The 12,283-nt window shown below is 40.2% G+C and overlaps 1 protein-coding gene across 3 annotated transcripts in view; it reads left to right on the top strand.

Annotated features, from left to right (window-relative positions):
* Positions 1 to 11,972, top strand: part of RHOBTB1 (Rho related BTB domain containing 1) — a 72,261-nt gene extending 60,289 nt beyond the window's left edge. For 2 of the 3 annotated variants that reach the window (XM_055139163.1, XM_055139162.1), the window contains exons 7-10: positions 3,157 to 3,307; positions 6,882 to 6,970; positions 9,181 to 9,286; positions 9,794 to 11,972. In XM_055139163.1, coding sequence (XP_054995138.1) covers positions 3,157 to 3,307; positions 6,882 to 6,970; positions 9,181 to 9,286; positions 9,794 to 9,963 — 516 coding nt within the window. In that variant the 3' untranslated portion in view covers positions 9,964 to 11,972. Of the gene's footprint in view, positions 1 to 3,156; positions 3,308 to 6,798; positions 6,971 to 9,180; positions 9,287 to 9,793 lie in introns of those variants that run through there. The other variant, XM_055139164.1, reaches the window with a different exon arrangement.
* Positions 11,973 to 12,283: the final 311 nt, after the last annotated feature.

The following is a 12,283-nucleotide window of genomic DNA, read 5'->3' as shown; positions in this document are numbered from 1 at the left end:
AAATTTTTGTCATATGTTCATACACACAAATAGATTTATATAATGCGTTCATGTCTAGTTTGGATAAGTCCATACATATGGGCAGTATGCATACATACAATTTTTTTTAACCAGTGTGAGTTTCACTAGAATAGCAATTAATTATAATATATAATGGCTTCTTCATTTTAAAGTAATGTCAGTTCAGTAATGGTTCCTACTTGCCAAATCCATTTCTTGGAGAGGTTGGGCTAGAAACTTGAAATGATCATGCTCAAATTATAATAATAGCCAATGAAGCTTATTTATAAAATTGTAATTGTTTTCACTGTCCTTGAGAGAGAAAAGAGTAGGTTTCTTAATATTTCTAGGAATTTTCTGACCATCCTATTGCTACATTAAGGATGGCTGGTGACTATGCAAAAAAAGATACAGAAGTTGCTAGTGCTTGAAAATTCTGAAACCAAGCCACTTTTAGTGGGTTATATTGTCTTTGAGCCCCAGTTAGGTAATTTATATGCATGTGTGCATATTTTTAATTTTTCATATATATGGTAAATTTATATATGGAAAATTTTGCTAGAAATTTTATATCTAGTTATGTGTGGAAAATTATATATATTTTATATACTAATATATTACATATAACATGACAGTTTTTATAAGGAGATAATAAAATATAGATGGAATCATGATACATAGATATATCTTTCTATGTTGCATAGAAGTTTATCACTATTCATCCTTTTGAACTTATAAATCTATATCTTAAACATTATTTGTGAGATATGGGACTTTATTGTATGATAAACCAAACTTTGTTTCTTTGCTATAAAGGACTTCTAATACTTCATGGTAATTCTGAACATAAACATTAGATTTATACTCCCTGGGCTCAAATTTCAAAAACTTACTAGCTCTGTGAACTCAGATATGGGATTCAATCTCCCTGAACCTCCATGTCCTTATGTGTAGGATGACCAAAAAAAAAGTCTGAACTGAGGGCCAGAGAGGTAGTATAGCGGGTAGTGTGCTCATCTTGTATGCAGCCAACCTGGGTTCGATCCCCCATAGGGTCTGCTGAGCCCTCCAGGAATGATTACTGAATGCAGAACTAGAAGTAAGCCCTGAGCACTGCCACTGCGTATGTTCCCAAAACTGAAAAAAAAAGTCTTAATTATCTCACATGTGTGACAAGCTTAGCATAGTGCCTTGTGCATAGGAGGTCTTCAGTTAAGATTCATTCTTTTTTTTTTTTTTTTTTTTTTTTTTTTTTTTGCTTTTTTGGGTCACACCCGGCGATGCTCAGGGGTCACTCCTGGCTCATGCACTCAGGAATCACCCCTGGCGGTGCTCAGGGGACCATATGGGATGCTGGGATTTGAACCCGGGTCGGCCGCGTGCAAGGCAAACGCCCTACCCGCTGTGCTATCACTCCAGCCCCAAGATTCATTCTTGTTTTTTGTTGTTGTTGTCTTAGTTTGGGGGTAACACCTGGCTGTTCTCTTTTTGTTTTAATTTGGGATATACTCCTGATTCAGTGCTATAAGGTCACTCCTGGTAGTTCTGGGGCCTCCACACAATGTCAGGAATCAAATCTGGGCCTTACAGATGCAAAGTACAGTGTCCAGTCCATTGAGCAATCTCTCTAGCCCCAAGATTAGTTAATTTGTTTAATCACTTGAATTTATATTGTTGTAAATGTATGGTTCTTTTTATAATGTGTATTTGTGGGTTTTTTCAATTTTATTTAGTCACTATGATTTACAATACTGTTAATAAGTTTTTATGCATGCAGCATTCCAACCCTCCCACCAAAGCGTCCTTCCACCACAGACTTGGGCTCCCCTACTGAGTCCCTCAAGATCAGTTCTTATTATCATTGTCATTCTAAGCATAAATAAAAATGACATCCCTCAGTACTACTGCAACAGGAGCCATTTCTAGAGTAGTGATCCAAGATGAAGAGTACTTTCTATACAGTACTTATCTCCATTGGATTCCTCCATCCCTCTCGGAGAGCCCAGCTAGCTACCGAGAGTATCCCGCCTGCATGGCAGAGCCTGGCAAGCTCCCCGTGGCGTATTTGATATGCCAAAAATAGTGACATGTCTCACAATAGAAATGTTACTGGTGCCTGCTCAAGCAAATTGATGAGCAACGGGGTGACCTTGCGACAGTGACGGTGCTACTTATCTCCACTGACCCATGTCTAGCTATCCAGAACTCTTTTCTCCTCAGTCTCTGGCTCTCTGGCAATATCGAGAATGGAGTTTGTTTGTTTGTTTGTTTGTTTGTTTGTTTTTTGCTTTTTGGTTACACCCACTGATGCACAGGGGTTACTCTTGGCTCATGCACTCAGGAATCACTCCTGGTGACGCTCGGGAACCTTATGGGATGCTGGGAATCAAACCCAGGTTGACTGCGTGCAAGACAAACGCCCTACCCGCTGTGCTATTGCTCCAGCCCTGAGAATGTATTTATATGGGCAACAAATACAGATACTCAGGAAAAAGATCAGGAGAATCACACAGGAAAATTTCACAATATCCCACCATTTCTTCTCTTTCTATCGCTTTTTTCCCAGGCAAGGAATAATTTCTCTAGATTCTCTGAATTAGATACCTGTTAGTTCTGAATCTATGCGGCTGTGTCATAGAGAAAATAAGCAAGCGTGCATATATCTGTGCATGCTGCTGGAATATTGGAATCATGCTAGTCACTGTGGCAGCTAGGGTGCTTTCTCATCCTCTCTTTTGACATCTTAGCTGGGCTCTACCATATGTCAGCAACAGTGTGGTTTGCAGAGACCCCCAACACCTGTCATGTTGCTAGGAGATTTCTTTCCCCACAAAAGAATATTATAAGGTACTTGGCAAGAAGGGCCCATAAAGTCATCATACATTTATAGCCCATTTGTCTGATTTATAAGTCCAAATAGCCATTTAAAAATTCCAAATCAAGCTTTGTCATGCAGCTCCACTCTTTTGTCATCTATAAATCAAACCGTTATGTTTAAAGCCATAAATACCAAATGACTTCTAGCCCAGCATCACAGCAGGTGTTCCAGACTCACTAATATTGAATCACACAGTTGGGATATTTATAAGCAGTATCACCTGAAAATATGCCTACTGATTTCTTCAGCAGAACTTAGCTTTTCAAATAACATTTCAGGTCTATCTCCCGAACATAAACAAGATGTCGATGCAGGCGGTATTGGATTATCTCTATACCAAGCAGTTGTCACCTAACTTGGACCTGGACCCGCTGGAATTAATTGCCTTGGCAAACAGATTTTGCTTGCCACACTTGGTTGCACTTGCAGGTAAGGCTGATGACTCAGGACCATGCAGTGCCTGACTGTCACATTTATCAAACTCACACTTAAACAAGAAGTAAGATTTCCAGGAAATAACAATTAATTCCTTGTGAGACAATGCAGGGTTTTCTTTTGCAAGATAATAGGGCAGATAATAAATCAACTCTATCAGAAATCCCAACTAAATTCAATAAAAATTTAAACACCTATTTCATGGTAGGTCCTGTTAGGAGATACATATTTAAAGCTGAGAATTAAAGGTCCTTGAAGTCCATTTTTAATGCATTCTGCCCCATTTGTGAGCCACAGAATTTGAAATAATTCATGTTATCCCCATAACATGTGCTCAGACACAGTCTTTAATAAAAAGAGAGGAGACAGTGATTAAGAGCAGAGGCTAGAGAACTAGCTAGTTGGGTTCAAATCCTGCCCTCTAGGGGTCAAGAATGTGGCTCAGCAGGAAAGTGTGACTTGCATGAATGAAGCCTGGGTTTGACACCAGCACCAGCCAAAATAAGGGAGAGTGAGAAGACAAATCCGGACTCTTCTACCATTTACTGGCTGGGTAACTTTATATACCCACTCTCTATCACAGCTTTCTCTTTTTCAAATGGGGGTAATGTTATTCTAGCCTAGAGCTGTTATAAAGATTAAATGTGTGTGTGTGTGTGTGTGTGTGTGTGTGTGTGTGTGTGTGTGTGTGTGTGTTTTAGACTGTCTGGCACCTAGTAAGTATTATGTAAGTGGTTTTCTTAAATATATTTTAGAAAATGTCAAGATCATTCTGGGCAAAAGGGGTGGGGAAAAATGGAGATTTGGCTTAACTATAAAATCTTATGTATTAATTCTAGATTTGATCATTCAGTCAGCTCCAGAAGGTATAAATAGGATATATGCATTCAGATAACCTTTTCTTGAATGTAAACCTTAAGGTTCATTAACCATAAGTATTATTAGCAGCCAGGATAGTCTATCATGTCAATCTATACATTTAGTTGGTTCCTAACTGCGAGAGCAGATCTAGTGCTGTTTTGTTCATGAGCCTAGCCACTGCACATAGAAAGTACCTAAGCATATTAGGTTCTCAATAAATATTTGTTGAATCTCTAAATAAAATAAAATAAATGTTGAACACTTCAACTATTCTCTCTGTGCGTGACTTTCTGGCAAAGCCTTTAGAATAGATTTCATTTCTCTGTATTTCAGGTCTCTACTATTCTTACTCAACCAGAAACCAAACTCTTCTCCTTGATTTATTTTTTTCTTAATTGAACAGACATATACCATTAAGGCATTTGTATTCATTTGTAAACTGTTTTTAAGCCAATATACCTGAAAGTCATATACTCAGGTGAATGCACATACTGATTTTTAAATGCTAATTCAGGGAGAATGCAATGCAATTTTTGTTCAGAAATGTTAATTCAGGGAGAATGCAATGCAATTTTTGCTCAGAAATGTGAGGTCCAGTCTTTTTGAATAATCACAGTTTTTACAAGTACATTTTTCTTTGAGGATAAATTTTTAATGCGTTAAAATAGTCAAAAGTTACTATGAACTAAGTCTATTGAATAAAGCTGTGATCAATCTCAAAGTAGTGCTTTTTTATTAAATATTTAATATAGTGATAAAAACATGAACCTTGCTTCTCCTAAAAGAAAATGACTTGATGAATGGTTTTTGTGTGAACTACAAAATTATATTTACTTTTATTGATACTCTTATTACTGTTAGTTATTTAACACATAGCTTCAAAAAAATAACTTCTTTAGTTATTTGCAATGTTTGGTGTAAAGTGTTTAATATGAATATGGAATATGTACAATGTATGTTTTAAAATCAGTATTTTGGGTTAAAATTTAGCTGTGTAAATTTAATTTTTAAGTGAATATTAAGATAGAAACCCAATGGCTTCTCTAGGAAATTTAGTTCCAGATAGTAGTTCATCGACACAGCTGAAGAAGTTTGTTTCAAGGCCAGACTGATAGTACAGTGGGTGGGGAACTTGCCTTGCATGCAGTCTAACTGGGTTTAATCCCTAGCACAAATACCCTAAACCCCACCAAGAGTGATCCCTGAATGCATACCCAGGAATAAGCCCTGAGCACAGCTGTGTATGCACCTCCCCACCCCACCCCCCAAAAAAAGTTTGTTTCAAAGAAACTATTTAGATCTGGATACCATATTGACCAAATAGAGGCATATTGACTTTGTGTGTTGTGTTCCAAGTAAATAGAGCCAAAGCTGAAAGTAAGCTTAATTTGGATAACGTAATGGATTAGAAGAACAGATGTGGTGCTGGAGATGAGAAAAGAATACATCAACATCAAGGAGCTCAAAACACAGGCCTAGACTATACTTCCACATGTCAACCCCAAAGGCAGGTGACAGTCCAAACAGAGATAACAGACAACTCAGTCTTGGAAGCATCATTTACATTCATCTTAGAAACCTTGGACACAGCTGGCAGTCAGATATGGCTTTACCAGCTTGATTTCTTTTTTTCACTTATGGTTGGGGGTCTCCCCAGAATCGAAGAAGCTGAACAATATGTCATCTATCTCAAGCTGTTGAGACAGGCCTTTGTGTTCACATTTTCAATTCCCCGTATTAGCTCATTACTGTTGATCTCTCTATTGCCAAGGATGATTGAGAATGGGAGTGGTATAAGAGAGGAACTATCAACAGCCCCTAGAGAGTGTCAAGAATTCTAGGAGGATATTGGACTGTCTAGAGTGGCATCTGGGGCCCATATGGCTCCTTGTGGAAAGCCAAGAAATGCCTAGGGAGCATGGCACATTACACAGGGGGAAACTGTTTAAATGAGGGTCCGTGACATGAGACTGGGATACCTACCAGTTGGAAGGGGGTAAGGGGAGGCATGAAAACCAGGAAGGGTGCCACGGTTAGAGAAAGGTTGAGAAAAGTTGGTCTAGAGTTTCACTGTCCTAGATGAAGGTTAAAACAAGCTGGTCTAGAGCATCACTGTCAGACTGGAATGATATAGCACAGCGGGTAAGGCATTTGCCTTGCACACAGTTGATCCAAGTTCAATTCCCAGTATCCCATATGGTCCCCTGAGCACCGCCAGGAGTAATTCCTGAGTGCATGAGCCAGGAATAACCCCTGTGCATCACCGGGTGTGACCCAAAAAGAAAAAAAAATTAGAGCATCACTGTCCTTTACTGGTTAAAAGCATTGTGTTGGCCTTGTCTAATACTTAAGTGACTAATAAGCACTTGAGTTTTACTAGGGTGGCCAAAGAACCTGAACTTTAAATTCAATTTTAAGTTAAATACCCTCATTTAGCTGGTCATTACCTACTGAACAATGAAGGTCTGAAAGAGGCTGGCTATTCCAGCAGTACCAGCAAGTGATCCCAATCATGGTACATTGCCTAGAGATCACCATTCTCAAGTGCTCAAAGGTCACATATGGACCCTGCCTTGAATCCAGATGGCTATCAGAATTGTTTTCCGTGCTTCTCCCCTTGTCAGGTGGTCTCAGAAAAGAGCTTCCAGGCAGATTGGCTGGCTGGCAGGACCCAGTCTAACTCTCTCGTATGGCTTCCACTCTGCAGAGCAGCATGCCGTTCAGGAGCTGACGGAGGCCGCAGTGAGTGGCACGGGCATTGATGGAGAGGTGCTCTCATATTTGGAACTAGCCCAGGTGGGTAACCTTTCCTTTCACCTTTTCAATGTGTTCGACTAGTTAATTTAATGCTGATGAAACATTCCACTGTTGCATCTGTCTAAATAAATATGTGACCACTCAGTCGCAGGGGCCCCCTGTGTACACTGAGGAGATCTGAGAGTTTTATATTTCATGCACCATTCACCCTGCTGGGCTTCATTTGAAAAAACAACCAGGACCCTAAGTCCAGACCTCCCCCATTGTCCCCGGAGGCACCAGATTCACATGTGGGATAACAACTTAGGACTCTTTTTTTTTTTCAATTCTTGGAAATGTATTGGCCAAGAGCAGACAGTTTCTAGATATGAGTCATTCTCTCATCCCTGGCATTATGCAAACTCTGAAGGAACTCTGAGAAAACTCCTTACCTTTTTCTCCATTCTACTAGATTTGACTTTTCTTGTTCTCTCACTCAGAACAGTGGATGGCTAAATTCTAGGTCAGGCCATTTAAATTGATGTTTCTCAATCAAGGGAGAGGAGGAGGTTCGGAACAGGAGGGTGGTTGATAGCAGGTGTTATTCATGTCCTTCCATGTTATTCCATGTCAATCTGTAGGAGATGACACAGATTCAAAAGGGAGAATGGTAGACTAGGCGTTTATAGTACCCTGTTCATTCTAACTTAACATTCAACAAATATTTGTTATTGTCTCCCTACCAGGCACCACCCTAGACAGTAAAACATGTAGCTACAAATTACAGATTCTCTGCCCTTGAGCAATCAGAAGCAAAAGAAAAAATAAATAGATGTAGCACTGAGTGCTAAAATCCCGTGTGTAAAATAGCCTGTAGAGGTTATAACTAAAACAGAATAGCATACACAGGGATTAACTAGCCCCTATCAAAGTTGGATGAGCATGACCACCCTTTGAAAACAGGACTAGAAGACACCCTGTGACTTGTGGCAATAAATATTCCTTCTAGAGAAAAATGAAATAACCCATAATTTCATACAAGGCCAGTCCATTTCATGTACTTGCTTGAGTCTATTTCTTTGCTCTGTCTTTCTTCCCAAGCCCCACCCCCTCACTCTGACACTCACCCAGAGTGTCATGACGAGCCTTGACAAGCCTGGCAGGAAGAGATTAGGATGGAGTCTCCATTTAGCCAGTTCATTAAACCCCACCTCAATGAGTGCTACTAAGTACCTAACAATCACTGGACAGGTGGGACTCTGCTATACCAGATTTTATAGTTCCCTCCCACCTTGCCAATTTTAACATAGTCTCTGAACACACAGGAGGATAAGAAATGCAGTTTGCGCTCAAGCAGTTGCAAGCCAGCATCACTATGCAACCACCGTAATCTTTCAAAAAGAAGTTCCATATCAGGAGAAGTTGGAAGCACCAACCAAAATTGCCCACGTTGCATTTCTGAGGACTTTTAAAAGTCAGTGGCGCTTGACCTTGGTTCACAGTGGAGGTGTGGGTACAAGAGAAAGCACACTACTAGGTTCCATGGTTTCACCTGAGCGAAAGAAATACTAAAAATAAACCGAAGCGTGGATGTCTGAGAAGGGCGTGAGCAGAGCAAGGGGGAGCCCTGCCAGATTTGGGGCATCTAGGGTGTGTTGGTTATGGAATTTGGAGCATCAGGTCTTTTTCAGTCACAGCCATCTCAGCTGCCATGTCCCTGAGCATCTGCTCAGAAAGGACGAGTGGGATGTTCAGATCCCTCCCACCCTGCCCACACCACCTGCTTTTCTTATGCAAGCAAAGGACAGGTATAGGACAGCAGCACATTCTGCAGTCTCCTCTTTCAGATGTTTGGCCTCAGCAAGCCGAGCGCTGACATGTGACACAGAGTATTCCGTTGCTGAGGCTTCCTTAAACAGAGATGACACTGCTGCTTGCTGCTGTTGACTGGTGCCTTCCAGAGGCCACAGTCACTTATCACTAGAGGGCCAGGTGGCTGGGGAGAGTGGAAACCAGGCACAATTTAAACTCCTGATCTGATACAGTGATTATTTTTGGTACTCCTATCACAAGGGGTAAGGGAAGAGATGCCAAGCGCTGTACTTGGCCGGCATCAGAGCCAAAGTCAAAACACTGTAGTCAAAACAAGAGGTTTACCAAATTAGTCATTCAGACCCTTTATTTCCTTCACCCCGACAAAGGCATCCTGTTTCTTTATAGCCCCACTTTAGAAAATAGAATCTGACCCCCTTTTGGTCGCTTCCCTGCAGTTTCACAACGCTCATCAGCTGGCCGCTTGGTGTTTGCACCACATCTGCACCAACTACAACAGCGTTTGTTCCAAGTTCCGCAAGGAAGTCAAATCAAAATCTGCAGGTGAGACTGTGCGGGCCCCCATTCTTGCCAATTCTTATTGAAGTGCTCACCCTCGCCCTCAGGCAGCACCGTTCTTCATAACTGGCATTTTCATATGACAGGACACAGGGAATCTGGGGATTCTCTTCGGAGAATTTCAAGCTTGGGGGTGGGGGCGTGGTTGGGTGGAGTGGGGTTCACAGTCCCTTGCTGCAGATCACATTACAATTGGTTGGTTCATCCATGTCTTGAGAGAGAGGCTTAAGACCATCTTTCACTCTGCAATCAAGCATTCCTGGGTTCGGGGTTCTCTTTGCCCAACTGCAGGAGCGTAGGCAAATTAGTCTACCTCCCAAAATGATGGTGCTACAATCTGCAAATCAGCCTATTCCTAGACCCTGCATGTTGGATTTTTGAGCACATAAATAAAATAATCAGATGAGAAGCACCAAGCACAGAATTTAGCACACATAAGCAAGCACACATAAGAATAACCAAGTGTTCTTCTCCATGTCTTTCTTTCACCAGACAACCAGGAATACTTTGAACGACACCGCTGGCCCCCTGTATGGTATCTGAAGGAAGAAGACCACTACCAGCGTGTGAAAAGGGAAAGAGAAAAGGAAGATATTGCACTAAATAAACATCACTCCAGACGAAAGTGGTGCTTCTGGAATTCATCTCCAGCAGTCGCCTGAGGAAAAGAAAAAAAAATATCAGTAATCTGACACACCACTTTTAAAAGCACTACTGTAAAATTAGTCTTATTAGAGATAAGATGTAGTTCAGGTTTCAGGCACTGATCTTCCTCCACTTTTTGTGCATTTATCTTTGTGGATCAAAGCACAAGCTCACCATCAATGAGCCTGGACAAAAAAAGGGAAGTTGATGCTCACTGCATTCCTTAAACTTATATGTATATTTTTTGTTAGAAGCTTAATAGTTTAGCCCATTATTTCATTTCTTTTTATACAAAGTCAGAAAATCCAGCTTTCATGTTTCAAATTCCAAATTGGAAACTATTTTTATATGGTCTTGTAATTTTGTTGAAATGAAAATACTGTGTATTACTTTATTTTACAGGCCACAAATTAACCATGAAGTTGCCCTGTGATTCTCTTTGCCCACACAACCACAGAGCATTATTACATAATTAGAGGGTTATCTTTTTGTTGTGAAGTAAAGGGTTGGAATGAAATTCCCAAAAGTGCAAGTTAGAGAGTCTTTAATCTTTGTTCTGCTGCATAACATTGGTATAATTACCAAGTCAACTCTGAGAATGTGTATTTACAATATTTGCTGTGTAAGTGGTAGTAATTATATGGTTATATGTGCCATGTAAAATATGGTGATATCAAATCTTCTGTTGTTTAAATGTCTAAATTCAAGAAGATAATCTTTATAATCATTAGAAGGGCTTATTAAATCCCAGCACTATCCAGGGCAAACTCACTGGTGGACCTGGACCTGAATACAAAAGATTGTTGGAGTTTGGATTGTTCTGTTAGGGTTTTGTCTTTCAGTATTCCTTGATCTTGCCATGCTTCTGCATGCAGATTCTCCAGTGACTTGAATTAAGATGGACAAGGGAAAGGGTCCCCAGACTCCACCCCATCCTCTCGCCACCAGAAGTGGGCTTCCTCAGGTCTCACCTGTGGCCAACTTTACTTTGTAAGATGCGTATTTTTAACTCTTCCCAGGGAAAATTCATATCGTTGCAGAAGTAGGTTAAAATAGACCACCCACCTCTGTTGAAAGCACAAAGCTCCAAGGTAGGTTTTCTAAGATCCCTGCATCTTCCAAGGCAGAAAATCTTACTCCCAGAAACTAGGAAATGGTGCTAATGTGAGTTAGTTCTGACCCTCTGTTGTTCTGAGTTTCAGTGTTAAAACAGCAAGTACTGAGCAGGGGAGCTTTCTAGAGGCTGTCAGTCATAGCTTCTCTGTAAATAGACGATTTCAGACATCAGCATTTTAAGGCTACAGCTCCATACCTGCTATAAAATATGTGGTGTAGGGGCTGGGATCTTTTTTTTTCCCTTCGGAAGGTCAACTTACTGATCTTATTTGATTTTATTTGATTTTATAAAATCGCTGTTGATTTTATTTCATTTGTTTTGCTTTGTTTTTTTTTCTAGATTTCAGAAGTTTGAAACAGAGATAATTGAGTCCAAACCCCAAGGTTGACAGTAATGTGTATTGAAAGTCTGTCCAGAATACAGCTGGGCGTTCATCACTGTCAGTGGAAACATAGCAGATATACAAGAGTTTGGAGGGGCCTAGAAATGCATCTCCCTCTAATGACAGTGGGGTCGGACTAGATGGTTATAAATGCATCTACTTTAATTTTTGGTCAATAGGATTGTAAATCTTTAATGGAAGGACAAAGGAGACAATGAGAATAAACGTCAAGACTTAGGAAGAATCAGCATATATCCCATCAGAAAATGGTAAAGGTTGAGTTTTCACTGAGTAGTGAAAGATGGATTTATACAACCAAAGCTCCATTTGCTTGTAATCTTGCCAAAATGTAATGGACATATAAATGAACCTGGGGTATAAGCAATAATCTTCACTAGTGTTTGTTGTCAGCTACTGAAACCAAGTGGCTGGTTCATTTGGTTGATGCTGATTATGGCCTTTAACTATGGTGGTTTGTTTTGTGTTTTTTATTTCACAAAAAGCCAATAAAATTGTTTAGCTATAAACTGCCTCTAGTCTTTATTTATAGACTACCATTATCATTTCTGGAATTTTGATAGCTTTTTTAAAAAAATCAAGTTTATTATTTTTTCAGTTTTATTTTATCTCCTGGATTCCCAATATTGTTAATAGAAGTATTTCAGGCATACCGTGTTTCCATGCCATACCCACTGCCAGAATGACAGCATCACTCCTCCTGTTTGCCCAGGTCCTGCCCCTATTGGCCTCAGCCTACCTTCTTAGCAAATTCAGTTCCACAGGCCAGTTCTCTGGGCCTGTTACCATTGCCATTGTTTTAAATTTATTTTAGTCACGA

Source organism: Sorex araneus, chromosome 5 (assembly GCF_027595985.1).
Source record: "Sorex araneus isolate mSorAra2 chromosome 5, mSorAra2.pri, whole genome shotgun sequence".
Taxonomy (NCBI): domain Eukaryota; kingdom Metazoa; phylum Chordata; class Mammalia; order Eulipotyphla; family Soricidae; genus Sorex; species Sorex araneus.
The sequence above is the reverse complement of the archived record's forward strand: the minus strand, read 5'-3'. Positions and strand labels throughout refer to the sequence as shown.